Here is a 26446-nt window from a genome sequence, read left to right as displayed (position 1 = left end):
CCGTTTTCTGTCCTATGCTATTAACAATTTTTTAAACACTTCTGACCAAGAGAAAGCCCATTTAGGTGACAAATTAGTTTCCTGGAGGCCAGTGCCAATAAAACATCAATCAGAAAAATGGGGACCAATAAATGCTCAGCTCATCTGTCTCTTTGGAATCTGTATTTGGTGAACTGCAGCTACCATGCAAGCAAATTTAATAATTGGATTATTCATGCTTGTAGAGTAAGTGCCTTGGGATGTGCTGACTACTTTACAATTCATCTTGAACAATATATTACTTGTCATATCAGAAATGGGAGTTTGAATTGGATAAATATCCTGAGTTCATCATGCAGGTAAAAATTCAGACCCACTGAGGTGAGTCACAAGATTTTATATGCTGCCCAGGTGATTTCAGGGTGAACTTTTTCCAATCTAAGTAAATGATCTTAGAAACCTTATCCATAACATATATTTTGATTTCATGAAACGGGTTATTTAGTGAACAAGGCAGAGTGGTCTCCTTTTAGTTCACCATGTTGATTGACTTTTAGTTTTCCAAAAATAAATACTAGGACACTGGAAGTATGCAGCTTTCTCCCAGTTTCTGCCTGTCATAGGACACAGTTTGAGTTGATGATCTTTCCCAAGATTCTTTAAGCAATTTGATTTCTAACTAAAACATGTATAGATGTTACAAGGGGTAATTGTCTACATGTTACAAGGGGAAATGCCGGTTACATGCCTGTTGTACTAAAGGATTCCATTGGTTAACGAGTGTAAATATAGACAAAAATCCTGACAATGTGGCTCTATTTTCTGTCTCTTATATGAGACAAATAAATAAATAAATATTTTGAAAGGGTATTCCCACATTTTGTCCATATAATGGAACAAGGAAAATGAGAAGCTGAGAGAGAAAGATGGACCCGTTGCTTTAATGTGCTGCAATATTACAGCCTTTCTTGCCTAACAACCAAAGTTTTGTACCTCACAATAGCCCGGCTGATATGTAGCCTATACAATTCCAAGCTTAAGCCATAAACTATGATCTGCGAGCTAGCCTAGCTATAGGAATTTCACTAGATATATAACAACCAAAAATTGGATTCTGCAAATGAAAACCACATATTTTAGTCGTTTTTTTGACTATGTCCCTAGGCCATAAAAAATGAATTTGTGATCTTTCAGGGCAATGTGAAGTTCAAAATAGCATATGGTATGTTCACTAGCAGCATTCTGACAGACAAAATGGAGGTAAACAGAATATTTTTTTTTCTGGTAGGTAAAACTAACTGGACAGACTGTTTACATATAACTCAGAAAAATGTACAGGGTTTACAGCAGAAGAGATCTGTGCACTCACTCTGCAATTTCTGGTGGAGGATGTATAGGAAGACTACAAAAAGAGGAAGAAAAAAAAAATTCTCAGTTCCTAACCTTTTTACTCTAACTGTGCTGTGTCAAGCCTCTGAATAACTCTGTCAAGGAGAGAAGATTGATAAGAGGCTTTGGATGGTGTTGAGGACAAAGAATAACATGTCCATGACTGTTTCATGGGAAACGAAATTTTGCTTTGTTGAGAACAAGTATTGGAGCAAACACCCTTTACTTGTGCAGTGCACAGGTGCAGTTGCGGGGGTATGGCCTCCGCTCTATCTCCATGTCCTGCATGGCTAAGCACCCATCAAAGACACATTGAAGAGTCATCTCTGCTGCTCCTGTGGCCATTCTATCCTCTCTCTCTCTCTCTCACACCCTTTTCTAAGTCCCCTGTGAGTGTGTGAATATATGTGCCTTTGTTGGGAAGGGGACCCAAGGGTGGGGGGAGCCCGGGGAGGGAGAGGTTGTGAATGTGTGAATTCGAATACTTTGAGCCATTTCATGCATTCTTAAGCTTTTATATAGAGAATGGGTGAGATTCCTGAATGGGAATGTGGGTGTAATCAAGAGAGAAAAATGGTTTGTGTAGTTCACCCCCGTGGAAGTCGAGGGAAGTTTAGCCTTGAGGGATCTTGCCAAAGCAGTTATGCAACAAAGACAAATGCTTTTCCCTAGGAGTTTCAGATTCTGATTCTGGTGCCTAAGCTAAGCTCACAGAGAGAGAGAGAGAGAGAGAGAGAAAGAGAGTTAAGAAGAGGGGAGAAGGTTGCTTCACTAGGCTTGTCCTTTTCTGGCTTGGCTAGTAAATGGCTTCATTTGGTTTGTTGTATTCTATTTTGCTTGCTTTGGTATTCATTTTTTTTAAGTGGGGTTTTAGCATAGATTACTCCGGAGTCTCTTTCTAACTACCTGGAAGTTAGAAGGAGTGCACTTTTATTGTTATATGTGATCGATGCAGGTGCTTATTTCAATGCAGCAAAGAAACTGGGTCAACTGTGATGTCACTTAGTGATCCTTTTGTCCCACTAACAAATTTTAAGACATTAACATATAATTCTGGCTCTCAACTATGTTTTCATGTTGGTGGTCATTTTATTTTGTCATCATTGCTAATATTGTCTGAATTTATTTGTGCTGAGCAAATGTTTGTAATCCCTTTGTATTATGAGGTTTCAAATCTAGGTGAGTAATTTATTATATAATATAATAGGCATATCTCCAAGGGTGTGAACTGTTTCAAGTAAAATGAAAAGAAGGCATGTCGCATATTTATTGCTTCTTTTTGTTGCTGTCTTCTTATTTACTGGGATCTATAGTGGTCAAATATAAACTATTGCTCTTATAATCTTTAGGAGAAACTTTGTCATACACCCTCTCCTTTTTCTAATAAAAATTCTTTGTTACTTACAAAAAAGTTGCAAGGTTGAGAAAATGTGAAGATGAGAGTCGAAACAGACTGGTATTTTCTATTGGGGTTTTACCAGTTTGGCAGCCTCGACTAGCTGGATGTGTCTCATTTTGGCAGTCAAATAGCATTACAGATTAATTTGTGAAAATATAAATAAATTCAGAAGGTTGAGTCAATATGTGTTTGATATACAATATTACAGAATGGTGCCAAAAGCTGCATTCCGATGCACCTCAAGTCTAGCTAGAAGCTTCTGTATTTCTCTTAGGGCATGTTTGGGTATGCGTTTGAGGGGTTTAAAAGTACGTTTAACACTCAAAAAGTTTGGTAAAAAAAAATAAAAACGCCTTCTAAAAGTCCAAAAAACTGTAATTAAACATCATTCTTTTTTTTTTTTTTTTTTGCATGGAATTGTTATAACTGTCGTTTTAGGTCAATTATCAAGTCCAGTGTTTGCTGTCTTAGTCTGCATCTTTTAATGTTGTCAAATAAATTTCTAGCAGAAAGCAAAGAAAATGAAATATACATTTTTTGGCTGCCAATGCTGTTGGGAGCATTATCCACGTCACCCTTTACTCTGTTTTGAGAACCACATTTTCACTTAAGGTTTTTACTCAAACCATTTGGTGGATCACAAGTTATATGCAAATTTAATTATTTTAATATTAATTCTGTTCTTTTTTTAGTCTGGAAATTTGCTTAATTCAAATTTAATTGTGAGCTAAGTTGAATATATATGTATAATTTTGAATGTGGGGAAAATGAGTTTGGTTAATGTTTCTGAGTACTTCATTTGGTCACTTCAATTTTATTTCTTTCTTTGTGAGTTTGTGCTTGGGTGCTCAGGTGCATCTTGCATAGATAAAAACTGAGCTGATCTTTTTTTTTTTTCTCCTTTATATTTTGATGAGGGGGTCATATATATATGTCCTGAACTTGATGCCAACATGGTGTAGAGGCCATGTTGGCAATGGCCATGCAAAGAAATGCCACGTGGCTCCATTGAGAAGGAAAGAAGAAATATAACAATGTGGAAACCAATACCCCTTTTCATTTGACTTACAAATTGTAAGAATATGAAAAAGAAGCCAGGTGATTAGAGAGAGGTACCTGCATACACTTTGTTTTTGTACTTCTCGTTGAGATGTTATTGAAAAATGGCAACTGCTTTTTCAAGTAAACTTTTTCTGGTTCTTTTCTCTATCTTCCTAGTGATGTTTTGATATACATACACACAAATATATATATATATATAAACCAATTCTTATAATGTTAATCTGTACATTATGCTGCCTAGAGTCTCTTTGGCTTTAACATTGTCCTACACAAGATTTGTGAACGACAAATTCGACCTCAACTACCTTGTAGCCAATCTAAGGAGTGCAAGGGATGTTAGGAAACCAAAAATGTGAAAAGTGGATTAGGGAAAAACTTAAGAAACTCTTAAGAGTTACACTCATACCAAGGATTGACAAAAACCCCATGCAGCCTCGAATTTCATAACTCAACTAAGTGAAAATTTTCCCAACCAAGGACCCCAAAAATGAGGTCTTTGTATAGTTTACTAAGGGCATGTTTGAGTGTGCGTTTAATACAAAAAAATTGTTTGAAGAAAAAAAGTACCCGTTTAGTAAAAAAATTTGAAAGCGCTTTTAAAAGTCCAAAAAGCCTAAAAATGACCAAAATGCACTTTTGGCAAAAGCTTAAAAATTAAGATTTTGCCAAAAAAAAAACGCTTTTTTTGACTTAAAAACTCTTTCTTAAACACAATCTCAAACATACTCTAACCAAGCTACTCGGCATTGTCACTAAAAAGGGAGAAAATTGCGTAAAACCACAAACTAGAAGTGAACTGGGGATAAAAGGTCTATGTAGTGCATAACTGCATATAGTGCAGCAGACAGCTCAGTGAAAAATGCATTACAGATAAATGAAATCTGGTGAATTATGCTAGACAACCTGTGTGTGTGTGTGTTGTTTGTTTTTTTTTTTTTTTTTAAGTTTTTTCAAGAGAAATAAGTTAACATAAAGTTTCACACAAATGCATGTTAATTGCTCTGTCATTGCAAACAAAATGAGCTATAAAATCAGGAAGTGGCATATCACATATGGTCTTAAAGTTTAATTGGTATGTAATATATTCAATGCAGATTTGGTACATTCAATTCTTCTTTCTTTTTTTAGAGGAAAAAACAGTAAGAGATAACTTTTACATAGAAGTTGGCAGAATGTACTGAGTTGAAGCTAGAAGAAACCGGTGCACTCATTCCTCAGAGCTTTACCTTGAGGAGCACCAGAGAGGACTAGAGATAGAAAAACAAAGATATACAATATATAGCTTCTCAGTTCCTAACCTTACTTATCTTCTCTATTTCTGTTTGACAAGTCACCTTGAAAAGAACATGGAGAGGAGGAGTTGGAAGCTGCTATGGACAAGGAACAACTTGTCCAAGAATGTTTCATGGGAAATGAAACATTCCTTTGATGAGGACAAGCATTGGAGGAAACACCTTTCGACTTATGCAGTTGACAGCTGCAGTTGCGATGGTATGGCCTCCGCTCAATCTCCATGTCCTGCATTGATAAGCATCCATCGAAAACACACCGAACCATCATCTCTACTGCTCCACTGCCCATTCTCTCCTCCCTCTTGCCCTTTTCTGAGTTCCCTGTGAGTGTGTGAACTTGATTGTTTTGAAATGCATTGAATGGATTCTGAAGCATTTATAAAGAGCAGGGGAAAGTTTACTGAGTGGGAATGTGGGTGGAATCAAGAGAGAGCAGTTACCCAACAAAGACATGCAATCGATTTTCCCAAGGAGGTTTCAGATTCTGACTCTGGTGCCTCATTAAAGCTCAGAGAGAGAAGAGAAGAGAGTAGGTTGGCTTCACTTTGGCTTGTCCTGTTCAGGCTTGGCTCTCAAATGGCTTCATTTAGCTTGGATTCTTCTATTTTGCTTGCTTTAAGAACTCATTTTAGAGTGGGGTTTTAACATAGGTTACTCCGGAGTATCTTTCCAACTACCTTGTAAGTTAAGAAGGACTGCAAATTTGTGGTGCTTATTTCTAAGCAAAGAATCTGGTAAAGTGTGAGGTCACTTAATCACCCTCTTTGTCTCACTAAGCACTTTTTAAGATGTAACATATATAATAATGTTTCTTAACAATGTTCCCCCTTGATCATGATGTTGGTGGTCATTTTTATATTGTTTCATAGTTGGTTTTTCTTATTCTTGTTGAAGCACTTTTCGGTGCTGGAGTTCTTGTTGGTGAGTAATTGAATGTGTAATATATATATATAGATGCTAAGAGCAATGCTAAATGGCATCTCATATCCTTTTAAAATTGATACAGCTTTTAAAATTACTATTAAATTTGTGATAAATTAATATTAGATTTTGATCTAATGATGATTTTAAAAGACGTATCAATTTTAGAAAGATACAAGAGAAACATGAATCTTCCTTTTATCAAATATAAACCTTCCCCTCTTGTAGTCTTTTGGAGAAACCTTTGCAGAAACCCTCCCCTCTTTCTTATAAAATTTTCTTAGAAAGAATTGTAAGTTTAACAAGTGTGAAGATGGGAATCGAAACAGACTGGCATACGATATATTAACGTTGGTTGTTTGTACTCTTTGTCAAACTTAACTCTCACACATGCATGCATTCACAGCATTGATTAGATGTTTGCTCACTCTGTCACAATTTGCATCTTTTAATGCGATCGATCAAATCAGCTCTAGTAGTAAGCAAACAAAATTATTGGTAAAATATAATGATTAAATTCACTTTTTCTTATTAATGTAAACTTTCAAGATAACTGATAATTTAACATAATATTAGAATATATATATATTTTTTTTTTCAAGTAATTTTTTTGGAATAACCGGTGATTTATAAAAAAATATGCATTCTTTGGAAGCCAATGTTGTTGGCAGCATATGTCCCATTCTACTCTCAGAGTTTGTTTTCTATATTACAGAGGGAAATGAGGAAAATGGGATTCAGTATCTATGTCATCATTTTCTCTGTTTGAGCAACACATTGTTACTTGAGATTTTTAATTGAACCATTTGAATAGAAAGTTAAATGATTTTAATATGGACTTTATTTAGCGTTTTTTTGTCTGGATACGTTAGCAGCCTGGTTATTGATGCCCTGCTTTGAAAAAAGAAGGCTATTTTGGATTCCAACTTAATTAGTACAAAGCGAGTACTTCAAAATGGTTTCATTTGGAACTTAAAATAGTTTATTTGTGTGTGGGACGGTGCTCAAGTGCTTTCTGTGCTTTGATACAACCTTTAGTCATTCTTGAAAATCGGCCTGTAAGAGGGTATGAAGATATATAGTATCCAAGAACTTAATTATATACACAAACTTATACTAAGGGCTTGTTTAGATGTGCGTTTAAGAGGCTTAAAAGTGTGTTTAACGCTCAAAAAGTTCATTTGAAACAAAAAGTACCTGTTTGGTAAAAAAAAATTGAAAACGCTTTTAAGGGACCAAAAAACATAAAAATGGCCAAAATGCACTTTAGGAAAAGCTTAAAAATGAAGCTTTTGACCAAACTTTTTTTTTTTTTTACTTAAAAGCTCTATTTCTCAAATGCAATCTCAAATATACTTTAAGACATTTTAATCTAACTTATACTTCACATTTTTTCCTGACTTGACCACTAAGCCACATCAACTTATTTTATCTAGTACTCAATGAGCTCTATCCGATTTTATAATTGATATAGTAGATATTTCTGATATCAAATTGTAAAACTTTCAAATAAAACTCACTCCTAAAAACCACCGGTTTGCATCAAATAACTTACATACATGTTATAGAATTTACATATTATAAAGACAAATGTGAACGAGTCACATCACAAATGAATAGCCCTACAAAGATATGCCACGTTTCGCCATTGTGGGGGAAACAAGAAATACTGTAATTACGTGGAGAACTATCCCTCTTTCCATTTGACAGAAAATTGTAGGAATTAATTTGAAGAGAGAACCGAGGTGGTTTTACACAGAGAGAGAGAGAGAGAGAGGTTCCTGCATTTACCTTGTTCTTGTTCTTCTCTCATTGAGAAGTTATTGGTAAATGTCAACGTACCCCTTTTTCTAGTTAATTTTTTTTTTTTAAATAAACACACACACACACACACACACACATATATATATATATAACCCCAATTTTTTAATTAGAGAAAAAAGTAGTAGAAAACAATGTATACATAAAACTTGGCAGAATGTACAGGGTTGAAGGTAGAAGAAGAAACCGGTGCACTCATTTCTCAGAGCATTGTCTTGATAAACAGAGAAACAGAGATATAAAATAGCTTCTCAGTTCCTAACCATGTCAAGCCTCTGGAGAAGTTTGTCATCTTCTCTATTATTTCTGTTTGACAAGTCAACGAGAAGAGAAGGTTGAGAAGAGGATTTGGTAGCTGATATGGACAAGGAACAACAATCTGTCCATGCATGTTTCTTGGGGAACGAAATATTATTCCTTTGATGATGAGAAGAAGAAACATCCTTCAACTTATGCAGAGCGCAGCTGCAGTTGCGGTGATATGGCCTCTGCTCAATCTCCATGTCGTGCATTGATAAGCTTCCTTCAAAGATACACCGAAGCATCATGTCGGCTGCTCCAGCTGCCATCCTCTCTCTCTCTCTCTCTCTCTCTCTCTCTTCCCTTCTTTTGAATAATATTCTCTCTCTGTGTTTGAAACTTTTGCATGCTTTCTGAAGCTTGCGTTTATATAGAGCATATTGCGGTGATCAATGGTGGTGATACTCTAGAGAGAAAAGTTTTGTGCTCATGGTACATGACCTAGACAAACATTTTCCTCGAATATTGGTCTCTGAATTTTCGAGAGAGAGAGAGTAGGAATTGTTTGGCTTGACTTTTGTATGTATTGCAGTAGTGGGGTTTTAGGTTTCTAGCATAGAATACTCCGAAAATGTTTATAAACCTAACTTGTTAAAGGATTTAAGGATACCCTTTTTGTTGTTATGTGTGTTCAGGTGACTAGCTCTTTCTAATTATGCAAACATATGCATTTTGATTAAGGTGTAGAAATAGGGTGAGAAATTTGAATTATTAAGATGAAGGTTGTGGAAATAGCTAGGGTGAAAATGATCTATGAAATATCCTAAGTTTTATATATCATATGGATTAGGTAAAGTTGATCAATTTGAAAGCTGATTACGCCTTGTTTGGGATTGCATTTGAGATGTCTAAAAGTGCTTTTAACATTCAAAAAGTCTATTTGAAAAAAAGAAAAAAAAAATACTCATTTGGTAAAAAAAATTAAAAATGCTAGCTTTTAAGAATCTAAAAAGCTTAAAAATAATATAAAAAAAAAAAACAATTTTAACAAAAGCTTAAAAATAAAGTTTTTGCTCAAAAGTAATTACAAACAACTCTTAAGGCTTATTTGGGATTGCGTTTGATGAGTTTAAAAATACTTTTTACACTCAAAAAGTCCGTTGAATAAAAAATTACTCTAAGAAAAAATTTCAATTAATTCAATATTTATTAGGTTAAAACTTGCTGTCACGAAGGCCGCAAAATCTGGTTGTATATTTATGTGAATTAATGTTAATGTATTGAAACTTTTGCATGCTTTCCTGACGCATATATTAATGAGTTGTAGTTAGCGGTGGGGAGAAATCTAGAAGACGAGGTGTTTGTGGTAATGCTTCAGCGTACAATTCAAGAATTTTGTGGCCCTCTTGACTAACTCTACGGAGTGGAGGTTTACCAAACTTTTACATGTAGGTGGGTGACCCTTCCCATGCAAATTAAGATCTTGGTTTAAAAATTCTTTTACCTTCTTTCACCTCCTCACCTTCGTCTTCTTCTCTCTCCCGCTCTCTGTGATTGAAAGGCAATAGAAGGAAATGGGTTTAGAACAAAATGGGTTTTGCAAGGTAGACGGTGTTAAGCGTGTTAAATCTCAACCTTTGTTTTTTTTTTTTTTCTATTTAATCTCAACCATTGAGAGATATAACAGCATACGTGCGGTAGTTTTGAACTACCGCACCTAAGCCTGATCCAACTGTAATCGTTTAATGCAAGAAGAAATTCCTATTAATTTTTCTTTAGGCAACGTTTGATAGATAGAAATAGGTTGAATGATTATTCTTGTGTTGTTACCAAAATGATTTTATTCATCTACTTCAGGTTCTAATTAGTCTAAATGATTGGCAACCTATATAATAAGACCATCTTTTGGCCGGTTGGTATAGTAGAACACATCTCCTACAAGGAGATTATTATATATATTAAAATAGTTTTTGTTAAACTACAACTTTTAGGTAATTAAAATAAAGATAATTACTAAAGGTAAAAGATTGTCTCATTTCATCAAAAGTTGTCACCCTTGATTGAAGGAAATCACGTCAGATTGTGGATTAGGGTTTTGGTTCGGCCATCGGTCACAACTTTAACGTGAGAGAAAGATAGGTTAAAAACTTTATTCATCTGTGAATTAGGATTTCGGCAGCCAAACGACGCCTTGTTTTTAGAGGCATCGTTTTACTTGTTAAGCGACGCCTGCTTGTGTCGTTTTGGTAAAATGACACTAAACCAAGCGTCGACGAATTGCATTTTTTTTTGTAATATATATATATATATATATATATTGTGACCGTTTTAAGATTCTATAAATTCACTAACATTCGATCTTGGTTTCAATCCTTGAGTTCTTCATCTCAAATAAGCTTTAGATTCAATTAATATTTTTAATGAAGCACCTAACTCCCTTTTTCATTGACATCCCCGAACAGGTTCTTTCAATGATTTATGATATATGATATAATACGTATACTTTGACTCCACAATCCGAGTTTCTGAGGCAAGAAAATATCGACCACATTAACTTTTAGTTATTTGTACGGGCAAGTAATTGTAGGGATATGAATTGATATAAATTTTTAGCAATTTGTTGCTCAGATTGGTAGCAAGTTGAGTAGCAAATGTGAAAGAGCTTAAATTGTATGAGACTTGGCCATGACCTGACGGAATAGGAGGGCGAGTCGCTCGAGACTTGCTCAAACAAGTAGGTCCTTTATAAGAATTTTCTCATATTTACTGATCAAATTACTAACTAGTATTAATAATTCAAACTTATTGTTATTATTATTATTATTTTCTTTTGTACCAAAGATTCAATACGTACGTTGCTATGTTATATATATATAAGGATATGTTCTGCATCCGTTTACCCTAAAATTACAATTCACATTCGCATATATCGTTAGTGGTTTTGCGGTTAATAACCACCCACTTGTACAGTTCTAAATAAGATCCTTTGCCGACATGGGTTTGATATTAATGTATATACATGATAATATAATCGAATTAAAAAAAAAACAATTTCACAGTCACGTCCGTCCTTCCTTCCCGGCCACCGTCCCATGTGGCCAGCTTAGCAACACCATGGTATATACATAGAGGAGTTCTTTATTCATAATAATATAAAAAAGAAAAGAAAAAGTCCTTTTATATATTTAATTAAGAAGACGGATTGGGAATCAACAAACGTCTCTTTTTCTTTGTATCTTTTTTTTTATTTCAACCTACTTTATTTATTCTTTTTCCCGAGCCGACCACAGCAAAAAAGGGACCGACCACACATGCCAATGGATCATCTCCAGCAAGGCAGCAAGTATATACGTGCAAGCTATTAATTTGAGGAATACATTCCTGAAGGACTGATTATACAATTATGGGGCCCTTTATAAACTAAATCTAGGTGAAATTACGGGTAATTGAGTATCGGGTTTGGGTTATATCGATATATAGGTATAAGACTATATAGATTAATTTTGATTTAATTCATTTAATTAAACGGGTCAAACTTTTTAACCTCAACTCTCTAATTTCATGTTGGATTCACGGTCACATCAAAAATTGTCAGCCATAAATGTCACATGTCTAGTTTGATTTATTTAATTAAACGGTGCCCGACCCCTCAATCCTAACTCGCTAATTTTGTGTTGCATTCGTTTATGTCGAATTCGCGGATCGTGTCAAAAAGTGCTAACTTTAAGCGTAAGATTTAGAAAAGCTCATCCTAATCATTTGAAAACATATGATTAACTTGAAACACTATGGCTGTGGACAAGATCAAGATGAAAAGTTTGATTTTCGAAATTTTTCAATGGGAGATCAAGATTAGCAATTGAATGGAACTTAATCCAAGGCCAGAAATCCATAATTTACAGAATTTAATATTTGGGTTCGCCATTTTTTGAACTTATCGTGAAGGCTAGGAATTGACACACATAAGTTGAAATTGGATTCAAAACAAAACATATCCGCTGAAGACAAATGTAAGCTTGATACTCAGTTTCTTCCCAAATTAAATGAAAAGAAAATGAAGCCCAAAGATTCTTAAAATTTTCTTGACACAATAAGAAGGGATTAATATATATATACATATATATTTGCTGCATCTTATTTACACAGTAACAGGGATGAAAGGATTTCATTCAAATCATTTCATCCAATAATACATAACCCATTTTGATTATAGGGTCTATAAACCCAAACTGGCATCGATCGATCAAAAAAGTTTACAACCACACAAAAACCAAAATAGTCTTACAGAAATCAGTGGTCACAAATCTTAATTATCCGCCCAACAAATTATTCAAAATATATGAATAATTGCTAAAGGAAAAAAAAAAAAAAAAAAGGTTCAAATCTTGAATAATGAAACATACTCTTCCTCCTCATCACAAAAACCCAAGTGAGGCGGCGGCCCAGCCGCAGCCCCGACCACAGCCGGCGAAGAAGATGGGGACGAGTGGTTAGAAGCCGCAGCCGCCGCATGCAATGCCAAGGAGCCCTCGCTCCACGACCGCCTTATTGGATATGATATGTTCTTTTTGCACCTGGCTGGCAATGCATGGGGGCTTCCTTTACGCGACTTATCGTGGAGTGCACAGCCACAGTTGCGGTGGTATGGGCGGCGCTCGATCCCGGTGTCACAGCCGGAAATACAGACACATCTGAATAGCCCGTCGGCGGCTCCGCTGGCCATGTCCAGATGATCAGTAGTACCGGCTTAATTCTCTGAATGTTCAAAGTCTTTGAGGCCAACGGAGATCGGTGAGGATTTATAGAAGTAGTTATATGTCGTCACATATGTGCTGCAAAGTTTATGGAGGTGGGGTCAAACGTTTGTTAGCAACAAAGCGGCATATGCGGCATTTACGCGTTGGAGAAGCCGTAGCCTGCGCATTGGTCGACCACAGGTCCACAAATGATGTCATAGTCATAGACCAAGTAAAATATCTTTCATTACAATTCACAAACGATGCTAATTGGCCTCGTGCATGCATGAGAGAGAGAGAGAGACAGCTAAGAGTTAGGAGAGAAAAATGGGGAGAGAGAAAAAAAAGTGTGGAGTTACCAACACGATTCTCATAGCCTCTTAGGTTGCCCCTAAAGCAAACATTTTTTGACTAAATATTTGCATAAAATGGTGAAAATATTCTTGAAGTTATCGGATGGGAGTTAACTTCTTTTACTTTGTTTAATGTTTAGTGGGAAATGAGGGCATTCACTAGAAAAATTATGGACTAGGATTCTTTAATTAGCTAGTGGAATATAATCCTTGAGAATTCAAGTAGAAAATAAGAGAGAGTGGGGATCGAGGTTTCGATATGTAACACCTTGATTCCATATATATTGAAGTCTATATAGAGTGGATGATTTCGAAAGATACTCATAGGAGTATTAAATCTCATATTTCTTACTTACAATGTGAAACTAGACTTTATAAGTTGTTCTAGAGAAGTTCCAAATTTATAACGACTTAGAAAAAATGCTAGCCACATCTATGTTATTTTTGTTTAGAGTGATAGCACAGATGTGACTAACACTTTTTTCTAAGTTGTTATAAATGATATCAGAGTTACCTAAGAATGTCATGTAGTGCTAGAGCACTGCAGAATGTCAAGGGTCTAAGGTGGTTTATAAGGACACTTCAAATGGGTAGTTTATAAAGACACTCATACGTGCGACTAAATTGCACATTGGTTTCTAACTATGTGAGACTAATTTTTATAAGTGATTCGGGGAAGCTTCAAATTAACTAATCATTTTGGAGTAATAGTATATGTGTGGCTTGTGCTTTTTCATGGGTCGTTACATAATATATTCGAATAGGTGGACCGGTTGCACCCACCTATCTCATTAGTCTCCTAGATTCCTTGGAACTTGGGTGGGAATTCTTAGGATCGATCTAGAAACTTAGAAGGAATGTGACAATCTGTGACGACAAGTTACTCCTGGCTCATGATCTATATGAAGAAATGATTCATAGTTCTTGCCATTATGAGAAGATACCATGGGATTGTGGATGTTTTTTTGGAGAAGATTGTTATAGGGATCATAAACGGATTGAGTAATGCTATATATATATATATATATATATATATATATATATATATATGTCCCACATTCATCTCGCGATCACTGGAATAATGTGATACTATATGGGCATCAATCTTTTGATAAGCCATTGTTAAAAAAAATAATATAAATAAGAGTTAATAGACACAGCCTCTTAATGTAAAGTATTTAGCATTACTCTAAACAAATTAAATTTGTGTCATGTTTTGGGTTTGGCCTAGTGCATTAAGTAATTCATTTATTTGAACATTCAATGGAAAAAATCTAAAGATAAAACTTTGTGTTCGATGTTACATGCATGGATCGAGATCCTCTTTATTTTAAATAAAATATCGATGATTTATTTCATGGTTTGGATTAAAGTATTGATTAAATAATTAAATTTGCATTTTTCATATAAGTTTAAGCTTTTAGAAAAATTAGTGATTTAACATGGTATCAGAGCCAAATGTCTTGAATTCGAACACTAACTCCGTTAATTCATCAATTTAAATTAAGTATTCCACATGTTATGCGTCACCTATTAAAAAAAAGTTTGAGCTCATACATGATACACGCTTTTAGAAAAAAGTGGTACTGATTTAACACTAGCTAATATTCATACCATGGAAAGCGGACTACGTAACATATATATTTCAAGAGGTGTTGAGAATATATATATGATTGGTATATATATATATTGCTTCTGATCAAGAAGAAAGAAGAGAAACAAATTTTAATGGGGTAACTTCTATTGGAGAGATATTGGTGACTTATATAAAACGAAGAACATATGCATTAAGAGGAAAGATGGGAAGAGTGCTGCAATGCTTGTAGGAAAAAAAAAAAAAGCATCTCTACCAATATACATATACCTTTTCTCTTTGGGTAACGAAAGCAAAGGTCATTGAATCACTGCAATGTTCTTTCCTCTACCAGATTCCATACCAACTACACCTAAATCGGATTGAGTATTGAAAAGAGGAAAGAAAATTGCAGTGACTCAATGACCTTTGCTTTCGTTACTCAATGTCTCAAGGATTTTAGTTATCTTTACTTAAAAATAAATAAAAAAAAAAAAATGGAGTTACTGATCACGACAACTTTTTTCTTGTGCTAAGCACATAAGATCATAATTGTTAAATTACTATTTATTTATTTCTTTATTTTTAAGAGAGACTTAATACGCGACATGTTTAACTTAAATTCTCTTAAACAAAAATCACCAAAGACTAGGTTCATAATGAGAGAGATAGGAGCTAATATTGCTAAAGTTATATTTGTTGATTTTAAGGGATATTGAATCGACCACATGAACATTATGCATCTAATTAAGTACTAGTTGAGCTTGAGTGATATTACTAGCAACTAATAGGATCACTACAAAATAACTATTTGAGATCCTTTTTCAAGGCTCCAGTACACCCACCTAGGACGTCACTCATTAGGGTTGACATCCCTTATTTTATTAGGTTGTCTGAATAACGGTGAAATTTGGAAAGTTCGGCATGACCTAATTGTCCTAGCATGTGGGTCTCGCATATTTGATTGCTTAGAGGCTACTCGAATTTTTGTGTTATTCTTGGCAGTCTAATAACTGAAGATTCGTCTCTAATGGATAGCTCAATCGGTAATGGACCACGCCTGTAAAGTAGAGGTTATTAGTTCGAATCCTCTCTTCTCTTGTGTGGATATATCAAAATTTTAGACAGTTCATTCAAAATGAATTGTCTGAATTTAGCACGTAAGCCTTCAATTTTTTATTTTTATTTAAAAAAACAAAAGAAAAATAAGTAAATTGGAGTGGTCTACAATCCCTTTAAGGGTGGGCCGACCACTGTTTTACCCTTTAAAAGGTGGAAAATCCAATGGGCCCAAGTCCAGTTTGCCCTGTAGTTAAGAAATGGGCCAAATCCAGCTTATGCTTTTTTCTTTACTAGTTTGAATAAATATGGACTCAACCTGAAAGGCCCATTTAGTGATTAGACTCGACTAGATCGATTAGTCCTTGTCGTGCAAAACAAGATATCAAGAGTTGACAGTTGAGTCTATAATAGCAAATGGTTTCCTTTTAAGTTGGTTTTGATGATTTATTATTATTATTTTTTTAATTTATTAATTTGACATACATTTAAAGAATAAAGTTTTTCTTCAAACTATATATATATATATATATATATATGGGCGGTTAAAGATTTTTTTTAACCACCTTCAAAAGCGATAATAACCGCCCACCTTTTCACCTCTAGATGCTGTATGAATTTAAGTGTATCATAAGTAAAAGGTAAATTTTTTTTAACCACCTTAAAAAATGGTAATAACTGTCAACTTTTTCACCTCTAAATGTATCATAAGTAAAAGGTAAATTTTATTTTCCTTATGACAAAAAGGAATATCTCTAACTAAAAATAGAATAAATATATAAAAAGAAAATTGTGATTGGTGGGTATCTTGAAGCAAAATAAAAAATAAAAATAAAAATCCTAAACTATTAAGAAGATAAATTAACAAATCTGTCATTTTAATCGCTTAATTAAATGAATTTATAAGGGCATTAGGAAATATATTTGCTAACGTAAGATTATTTGCGAGCCCAAACTTAACCTCGCTACGAAGTTTTAAACAATACGATCAAAATTTGAGCATGTATTCGAATTAAGTTAGAACATGCATCTGGTTAATTCGAGCCGATTCTAAAAATTCAATATCTAGCTCAACTCGATTACACTCTTAAGTGTGAACTTGATGTTAAAAAGTTTTTTTTTTTTTTTTAAATAATAATAATAATAAATAAATCTAGCATTTTTGTTATAATGATTAAGTAGATTATTATGATGGGCCGTAAGAAGGAGGGAGTGAGGGACACGAAATAAGACCACAAAAACAAGCATAAAGATTGATCGCATCGGATATTCCACTCAGCTTGGGCATGGCTAATCAAGTAGACCCACTTAATTCAACGGTCCCGATCTAAACAGAGTGACACCGCAATCTCATCAAGTTGAACTCACTAAATCCAACGGTCCAGATCTAACTGCACGCGTGCAGGTGTCAAAGGCAATCGACCCTTTGAGAGTGCCATGTTGTAGGAGGCTCCGAATCCAATCACAGTGCAATATACCTCTGAAGCCATGGCTGGAGGTAGAAGAAGAAACACCACCACCCACGACCACAGCAACAATAGTAGCGGCAGCAAGAGCAGAAGAAGAAGAGGGGGAGGAGGAGGAGGAGGAGGAGGAGGTGTCAAAGCGGCTCTTTTCGTTGAGGGCGGTTTCTTATCTGATTGGCAACGAAATCCCTCGTCTGCTAGCACTTCTCGAGGTCCTTCCCCGTCTCTATCTCTCTTAAATACTTTCTCTTTGTTTTAACTTCTGTGATATATTGGCTGAAAGCTGGTGTTTGGTTGCTGGGAAAACAAAGGGAAATAATAAATTTTTGAAAAAAAAACCCGACCATTTCGTTTCTTTTTGAGGTAAAAATGAAAAATTTATTCTCGATTTGGGTATATGGTTCAATGGCTTGAACTGGGTTATGATGGGAATTTTTTTTTTTTTTTTGTCTTCCTGCAATTTCTGAGCGACCAAACTTGGGGCAAGTGGAGGTGAGTCTGTAATTATATGTATTTATATTTCTGGGTTCTTGCATTTCTTTTTTTCTAAAAAAAAATATCTTTGGTGTTGAATTTGCAGGAACAAACGCTAATCCGAATGACAAATCTGGGTCTGGGTCCAAATCTGGAAGGTCTTATCGAAGCAAAGCTTCTGGTTCTAAAAGCGACTCTCGGAAATCGGACGGTAATGCTATCGGATATGAATACCCTACCCTCGGCCATCAGGTATTACGTATCCGATAAAATCTTCTTTCTTTCTTTCTTTTTTCTCATCTTTTTTGGGGGGATCTATTATAAATTTTATCATTTATAGAAATTTAATTTAGTTGTCCGAGTCCAAGAACTATGTTGGGCAAGCTTTTTTCACGTAGAATAGGAGACTGATCTAAAGTAACTTGGGTTTCCCAAGGTGGGTGCGTATTAGAATGAAAATGAAAATGATTTTGTTTTTTTATTTTGGGTTCATATTTTTGTTATATCCTGCAAGGCGCGATTTTATCAGGAATATTTCCTTGGAAAAATTTTCCTGAGGCTCAGCTGTAGATAGTTCTTCATTGCTTGGAAACTTTTCCTGAATATTTTCTTTCTAGTGAAATTTTTTTGGGAATATTTGTGATTTAATTGAAGCATTGTAAGTTCTACTTCCTGAAATATTTACCTAGAACAATATGGTGTTTTAACAGGAGGGTAATAATGGAGATAACGACATAGATGAGTCGCACCCTATTGTTCTAGTGGATTCAAAGGAGGCTCGAATTGTTGCTTATGTAGACAAAACACCATTTTCAGAGCCCCAAGACGTGGAGTATACTTATGAATACAATTCGGAATTTGTTTTGGGTGATGGCACTCATCAAGGGTTGGGATTCCATTCTGAACCTGAAGGAACCCCAAATGGAATTGGAGGGTCCTTGAAGCAAATGGAAGATCAAGAGTTGTCATCTTCTGAGAAGGAAATGGATGCTGATGAGGGTATTAGTTGTAAGGTAGGTCAGATGCGTGAAGAAGCTTTGGATGTGGTGTCACCTCCAAAAAACAATTCGGGGTTTTTGTCAATTGGAGGCATAAAATTGTACACCCGGGATATATCTGATGAGGAAGGTAATGAGGATGACTATAGGGAGTCACTAGATGAGGGAAGCACAGAAGCATCTGAGCCTGGAGAAGTGGTGGGATCATCTGAAAGTGATGGTTCTGATGACTCATCTGATAGTGATTCAGATATTGATGCAGAAATTGCAAAGGATTACTTAGAAGGAATTGGTGGAAGCGACAATATTTTGGAAACCAAACGGTTGATGAAAACAGCGTTGGATGCGTCGGATGACGATAGTTCTTCTAGCAGTTGCTTGAATGAGACTGTAGAGAAGTTCGGTGGAATTGCTCTCCAGGAGGCATCCAGGGAATATGGTATGAAGAAGCCCAAACCAAGGAAGAGCAACTCTTTAGCTTCCAGAAATAATTGGTCATCGACTATAGATGACCTTATGCTCGTAAAGGATCCTAGATCTGGTTCTGCGAAAAAGAAGCATGTTGCTAAGTTTCCTCGATCTTGGCCTATGGAGGATCAAAAGAGTAAATATTCCAGAAACTTTCCTGGTAAGTTTTGCTCAAATCTGTGAATCCCGGGATGCATGTAATTAATAGTGCTGTCTAAATGCTGGCTTTAGTTAGAATATTGGGATGAGTTAATCATCTATTCCTATCTTCGTTTTTGGGTGTGGTGGTGTGCTGTGCACATATAGGCAGCAGCATCAACACACATCTGAAACAGTGTCTGTGTGCACATTCACATGTTTAAGCTCGAATTTATTCGTCTGTTATTTGGGTTGGTCTGCTAAACTAAAGGCAGGGGGCCTGCCTTCAATTCATGATGTAAATCCTTCTAATACACTTAAGATTCAGGTACCAAAAAGAAACATCGTAAAGAAATGCTTGCTGTGAAGCGCCGGGAGAGGATGCTGCTCCGGGGTGTTGATTTGGAGAAAATAAACTCGGTAAAAGGAAAACAAGAAACTTAATGCTGTATTCTTTCCTTTTGTTGTTTTCATTTCCAACGAAATCATGGAATAGTTGTTCATTTGTACTTATCAAAAAAAAGTTAATTGTTGTTAATATTTGTATATTGATGTTAATAGTGTGGTTTTTTAGCTTTTGATTGTGGGCATACCCCATAAGTTTTCTTTGATATTTTCTCATAGATCTTAGCATTCCAAATGCAGATTTTTTTATATAGTTCTTTTACCATTATTACCAGTTATTTAAGTGCAAGAATCCTTCTTTGCTAATCCATCAATTCAATTACTGGATATAAACCTTTTGCTTTTTCAAATATTAACCTTCAAGTTAGATAGGGATTTCTAAATATAATACTGAGTTTTTTGAAGCTGATTCCATGTATTTTATTTTTCAGTAGTGCTAACAGCTTTATTGTTCTGAACTGTAGAAACTAGAGCAGATTGTGTTGGGTGGAGTAGATATGTTTTCTTTTCAACCTATGCATTCCCGCGATTGTTCCCAGGTAAGAAACTTTTTGTTAATCTCCCTTCCTTCTCTTCAACCTCACCAAAAAACCCAAGAACCACACTATCAACATGAGTGATCTTATATGTGATTAGAATATAAACCTGTCAAGTGCTATTGATTTGCTTTGGTCGATTTTATTTCATCCTAAAAGTTTATTACTTAGAGAAGAATGTTTAATGCAAACCTGAGAGCAGAATTTCCAGTAGTATATTGACAAGTGACTTAGATTTAATAAGTTTCGGATTTTTATGAAGTTGACGTCTCATTCTATCTGCTGCACTTAAATAATTACAATATGACAAATGCATCAAGTGTGGACGCTGGTGAGTCTCATTTATTAACAGAATTAAAGCTTTGCCAACGTTTTACAAGGGGCTGTCAATGGTAGCAGAAACTGTGGTCTAAATCTCTAAATCTAACTTCTCAAACAAAATGAGATAAGAAAGGTTTAGGCATTTTGTTGCCAAAAACTACTTCAATCTATTTTCTAATCATTATAATGGAGTTCTTGTCCCAATTTTTTCTGTTCAAGCATTGTTGTAACTGTCCAGTGAGGTTTTAGCAATGAAACTTTTGCTTAATTTTGGTGAGGGATAGGATTTAGTCAGAAGGTTTAAGAGCTTTTGCTAAATTAATAGTTTTATTGAAGTTTCCTGGAAAGAAATAATAACAACCACCTGAGAGGTATGAAATTCTGGATTGAGTAATTAAAAAGCTGAAAATCTTGGGCATGAACTCTGAGCAGCATCGAAGTTAGGAACTAATGTCCATCCTGCTACTCAAGTTTTAACTAGTGGTTTTTGTGCCTTTATGGATTATATTTAATGTGCTTTTAAAATAACTCCAAGAAATGTCACGAATCTTTCATTGATATAAACTGTTTTTGAATATTTTAGGTGCAACGGTTAGCTGCGATATATCGCTTGCGAAGTGGCTGCCAAGGTTCTGGAAAGAAAAGGTATATAAACATGTGTATGTGTATATTTATGTTCATAACAAATGTATGTGTGTATCGTGTATATTTATGTTAATATACATATTCAGACACAAATGTACTTTGTACGTGGTTAACATAAAGTTGAATCCAAACTAACTGTTATTTTGGTTTTTCCAGATTTGTAACAGTGGTGCGAACACAACACACTTGCATGCCATCGTCCAATGACAAACTTCGCCTGGAAAAGGTTCAAACTTTTATTAAAGTGCACACTAAGAACTAGCATAGTTGTTCCATTTGTGCTCTGAAGATTTCTATTTTTCTACTTAGAATAATCTCTGTATGTCACTCCGGGAAACCTAAGTTTAATTATTTCATCATGAGTTTCAGCTGATAGGTGCTGGCAATGAGGATGCTGATTTTGTTGTGACTGAGGGCTCCAACGTAAGATCCGGAGGTAGAAACAGGGTAAAGAAGACTGCTAAGGGCAGTGGTGAAGCAAGTGAGAAGAAACAGAATGGAAAAAAGAGTTCATATGCCAATCAACCCATGTCATTTGTATCAAGTGGTACAATGCAATCAGATGCTGTTGAGATTACAGCCGTTGATTCACAAGAGATGGATGAAAATCGTAAAAATAAAGGCGTAGTTGGCACCACAAGCTATGGTTCATTTGAGGTACACACTAAGGGATTTGGATCTAGAATGATGGCTAAAATGGGATTTATTGAAGGTGGAGGGTTAGGAAAGGATGGTCAAGGTATGGCAGAGCCCATTGAAGCTGTCCAACGCCCTAAATCGCTGGGATTGGGTGTGGAATTCTCTAACTCCAGTGACGACCCAGCAAGGACCAAATCCCAAAAGATGGAAGTCCATGGTGGTGACTCAATAAGGAACAAGTCCCAAAAGATTGGATCTTTTGAAAGGCACACAAAGGGATTTGGATCAAAGATGATGGCAAAGATGGGTTTCGTGGAAGGCATGGGCTTAGGCAAAAGTTCACAAGGGATAGTCAATCCTTTGGTTGCTGTTAGGCAACCAAAATCTCGAGGATTAGGTGCCAAAGGTTAGATATCATATAATTCATTGAAATTTAACATTTCTAAGTTCACTCAGATTTATTTTTAGTTCCTTGTAAATGAGCTAATTGTGGCACTATACTTCCATTATCATCAATGTGCAAGATTATCATATCTTTTGCTTTCATTTCTTATTTTATGCTGCCACATGTTCTTTCAAAGATGATGCACAGTAATGTAAATATTCTAATCACTTTGAATAAATATTGGACCTTTGAATTACCTTATACATGGTTTTGGCGGGTGGGGTCGTGTCGGGGTTTACTCTAAAGGGTAAGTCCAAAGGGTCATGTCTTTGTGAGGTTCCATGTCAAAAAAGACCTCAGATTTTGACATATTTTGTTTGAGAGATTAATGGTATATCAGCCACCTAGGAAATTGCCATGGAATCTAGTGTAGGTTGCTCAATCACAAGTCATATTGCAGTTTGCAAGTTGCAATGGAGGCAATAAATGTTTTCTTCAAGGCTATTATTGACAGCTCATAGAAATTGTATTCTATTTATTATTGCTTTTGGTGTGACTAAAAATGTATTCAACCTGATCTATTCGACCTTGTGACCAATCCTGCTTGCCCACATCATAATATTAGGCTATATACCAGAAAAGCCTGGTTGACATAGGAAAAGAGTTTCATTTTTCTCTAAATTGGGGTGGAAGAATTTCCTCAAATTCAATCTGTTAATCTGATATGTATCTAAAATGCATGTGATTCTTTTATACTGGGTTTGAAGAATTTCTTCCAATGTAGTTCGAAAGAAAAGTTTGTCTCAAATATCTATCTTCATCTTCTTCCTCTAGACCATAATGTAGATCTGTTCAACAGCACAATTGCACATATGACAATCAAGAACAAAACCAAATCATTGATTTGCATGATAGGTATGATTATTAAATGAATAAATAGGTTCATATAAATATTTCTTTATTTAGTTGACATTTGGATGTGACCTATTTATTTATTATTTTCTTTGTGACCTGTGAGAATTGCATAGGGAGAATGTGTTAAACACCGGTGGAAATATCAAATCGGTGCTCCATCACAATAAACTCGTCCTTATTGCAGTTGGTCTCCTCTCTTAATCAAGTGCAGTATGATGTATCTTTCAAGTTACAATCCGAAGTGATATTTAATAAGAAATGCAGTTAAAAAAAAAATGAAAAAATACAGGGGTTGTTGACGTTTTATTTATTTGTTTATTTATTAAATACTCTTTAGGTTTAAAAAATTGATTAAATAACCCCTTAAGATATGTTCCATTATCAAATTATTATTCATTTGGTATGATTGTTAGGATTTTTAGCAAACCGGGCGGGACCCTTTGTCAATATTTTTTTCATATCATCTTACAAATTAACCACTGGATTTATAGACTTATTTGAACTATATAAATCTAATAGTTTATTTATTGAATTTATAAGAAAATATTGGGAAAATATTGACACTAATAATTTCTCGTATAGAGAATACTATTTTAACATGGCAAAAAAAAATTAAAAAAATTAAAAAAAAAAAAAAAAAAGATTTTATATTTGTCAAAGAAATTATTAGGAATTCATTTTAATCTTTGTGATAGGATTATCTAACATTTTCAACATGAACAAGGAAAGACAAATTATATTTCTTTTTCTCATTTTATTTCAAACGTTGGACTCCAATCATAATTCCATATTTTGAAGCATTGAATTTGTTTGTTTGTTTGTTTGAATTTTTTTTTTTTTTTTTTTTTTTTTTTTTTTTTGGACATGTCTACACAAGGGAATGAGAGGGGGGATTCGAACTAATGACCTTCGTTTCATTAGCGTAGTTCATAGCCGATTGAGTTACCCCTTAGGAACAACAAACAGTAGGTTTTGAAATGCAATTTAACATCAATAGGGAATAATAAGAGTAATAATTAAATGTTTATTAGAGAGGTAAGAACATCTATGGCAGCAGAAACCTTAGCAACTTCTATGGCAGTTCAGCTGTGTACTAAGATGGGGTTTAGGCAGGTCCAGTTGGAGGGAGATGCGAAGGTGGTTGTGGATACTGTGACTTCCAAGCAGCCGGATGAGAGCGATAAGGGACATCTTACGGAAGACCTGCGTGCAGCTCTCCGTTCAATATCGTCATGGAAAATGGGATATATAGGGAGAGAAGGCAATAAAGTTGCCCATGTACTTGCAAGCTTGGCTTTGCAAAATGAGATGAATAGGGTGTAGCTTTATGTACCCCCCAGATTGTATACGTGAAATTATGCATGCAGAGGCCTTAGCCCTGCAGTGTATGAGTTGAACTTAATAAAGTCGCGACTGTCTAAAAAAAAAAACATCTATTTGTCTTCTAATATTTACGGATTCTCTCGTTTTGAATATTATTATTATTTACATTCTCTCTATTCTTAGCAATTTTTTAAAGCTTTATTTCAAGAATGAAATGTTGAAACAAATTAAGGGCCTTCTTTAATTACTTATTTACCATAATTGGTAGCCTTAATTAAAGAGTATCGACTATAATTTAAGTTTTAAATATTTTTTTTATGGAATAAATTTTTATTAATATTATTAATTGGAGACCTTAGGAAATTGCCTAATTCGCCTAATGGTGGAGCTCTATGACTATGTTAGAATATATTGACTTATTCAAGGAAACATAAATCGATCTATAGTGAGAAACATAAATGAATTAGGTAAATATCAAAATATATTCTGAATATATTTTAAAAATCCCAAAAGTTACCATATAGAAGGAGTGATTTGATAATGGAAAGTAACTCTTGGGAGTGAGACTTTAATATCTCCATAGGTTTGAGACTTTAAGCCGTTAATCACACGGCACTCAATGATCCAATGGGCGACATTAAGATTAAACTAATAACATTTTAATTATGATTATTTAATTTTCTTTAACTGTCTATATTTTTTTTATTAGATTTAAAAAAAAGGGATAAATTATTTGTTCACATAGATCTTAGATCTAAGCTACAGCGAACCTAGACCTGTTAGTTTACTTCTCAAGGTATTGACCCACCAAAGTATTGGTTAAATACTGTCTAATGCCTCAAAAACGGTGGTCTCCAATCTCCATGTTCTCCATCTCTCCCATTTTAACGACTAGAAATGGAGGAGAAATTAGTCTTAGGGTTAGGGTTTTTTTTTGGGCAAAAAAGGCGGAGGGGACGATCAAAGTGACTACTTTATCTAGACGTGAACATAGTAACACATGCCTGTTAAAAATTACACGCGATCCTTCTAATCCAATTGAGCCATAACTTGAATATGATGAACATGATTTTACACCCTGATTTCAATGTCAAATCCCACCTACATTTGGGTGTAACTAGGTATTACGAATCCAAATTTGCAACGGGATAATTTAGTTTTTTAGAAGGAACTTAAACCTCACGATGCAATCGTTGATTTAGATTAATTCTTCTCATCCTAATTTTATTGCAATACTAATATGTAAATAATACCAACAAAGGAATATAAGCATATAAGAGTAAACCCATGAGCCTTGCTTGGAAAATAAAGACTAACAAGGAAATAAGACTAATACAAATAAAAACAACCCAAATAAAGAGACTTATTAGTTATTACTAACACATAGGCAGAGGTCTTTTATTCTCCAAATCAAGGGAATCATAAAACTAAGTTTAGCCCCACAATCTTCGATGTGTTCCGCAATTATTTTTTTTTTAGTTTCCCCCTCCCCCAACACCTAAAATTTTAATTCCGTCCCGACCTACATTACACTAGAAGAATATGTCATGTCCACAAACTTTTTACATTAAGTGAATTGAGAAGTTAAAAAAGGACTTTCAGTTTTAGTTAAAATTAGATCAGTTGAAATTAAAATACGTTATTCACATTAATTGTTTGGCTCGTTTTCAAACTATTATTAGGGGTGCTAAAATTCCAACTATTGCCTCTCTTTCCTTCTTTTACTAAACTATGTTGATTCGTTATAATTTTTCAGCTAAAAATTCATTCATACCCGTCAAAATATTGCTTCTTATTCAATGGTACAAAACACCTAATTTACACGATTTGATTGAAATGACTCTCTTCAACTAATTATTAGATGAATTCACATTTCAAAAAAAACAATTAAACTCCATTTTATTTTTAT

The 26446-nt window shown here is 34.7% G+C and overlaps 2 protein-coding genes across 3 annotated transcripts; one reads left to right on the top strand and one right to left on the bottom strand.

The window, feature by feature from the left end:
* Positions 1 to 12198: 12198 nt before the first annotated feature.
* On the bottom strand, positions 12199 to 12886 carry LOC132184091 (uncharacterized). Its single transcript, XM_059597582.1, has one exon. It carries the CDS (start codon positions 12824 to 12826, stop codon positions 12482 to 12484), a length of 345 nt encoding a protein of 114 aa, XP_059453565.1. The 5' UTR covers positions 12827 to 12886; the 3' UTR covers positions 12199 to 12481.
* Positions 12887 to 17212: 4326 nt separating this feature from the next.
* LOC132184090 (uncharacterized) lies at positions 17213 to 24620 on the top strand. Of its 2 annotated transcripts, none has more exons than XM_059597580.1 (9): positions 17213 to 17502; positions 17871 to 18016; positions 18475 to 19390; positions 19697 to 19788; positions 20238 to 20312; positions 21214 to 21275; positions 21432 to 21501; positions 21645 to 22320; positions 24328 to 24620. In XM_059597580.1, exons 1-9 carry the CDS (start codon positions 17313 to 17315, stop codon positions 24387 to 24389), a joined length of 2289 nt encoding a protein of 762 aa, XP_059453563.1. In that variant the 5' UTR covers positions 17213 to 17312; the 3' UTR covers positions 24390 to 24620. The 2 variants fall into 2 exon arrangements, with proteins under 2 accessions (XP_059453563.1, XP_059453564.1); XM_059597581.1 differs by having other exon boundaries at positions 24324 to 24620.
* The last annotated feature ends 1826 nt before the right edge of the window (positions 24621 to 26446 follow it).

Source organism: Corylus avellana, chromosome ca6, assembly GCF_901000735.1.
Source record: "Corylus avellana chromosome ca6, CavTom2PMs-1.0".
Classification (NCBI taxonomy): Eukaryota; Viridiplantae; Streptophyta; class Magnoliopsida; order Fagales; family Betulaceae; genus Corylus; species Corylus avellana.
The sequence above is the reverse complement of the archived record's forward strand: the minus strand, read 5'-3'. Positions and strand labels throughout refer to the sequence as shown.

Bases quoted from the DNA above. Each gene is read 5' to 3' on its own strand.
- LOC132184091 (XM_059597582.1), bottom strand. From the start codon at position 12,826: ATGGCCAGCGGAGCCGCCGACGGGCTATTCAGATGTGTCTGTATTTCC.
- LOC132184090 (XM_059597580.1), top strand. From the start codon at position 17,313: ATGGCTGGAGGTAGAAGAAGAAACACCACCACCCACGACCACAGCAAC. The intron at 17,503-17,870 runs GTCCTTCCCCGT...TTGAATTTGCAG, and splicing joins GTCTGCTAGCACTTCTCGAG to GAACAAACGCTAATCCGAAT. The intron at 21,502-21,644 runs GTTCAAACTTTT...CATGAGTTTCAG, and splicing joins ACAAACTTCGCCTGGAAAAG to CTGATAGGTGCTGGCAATGA.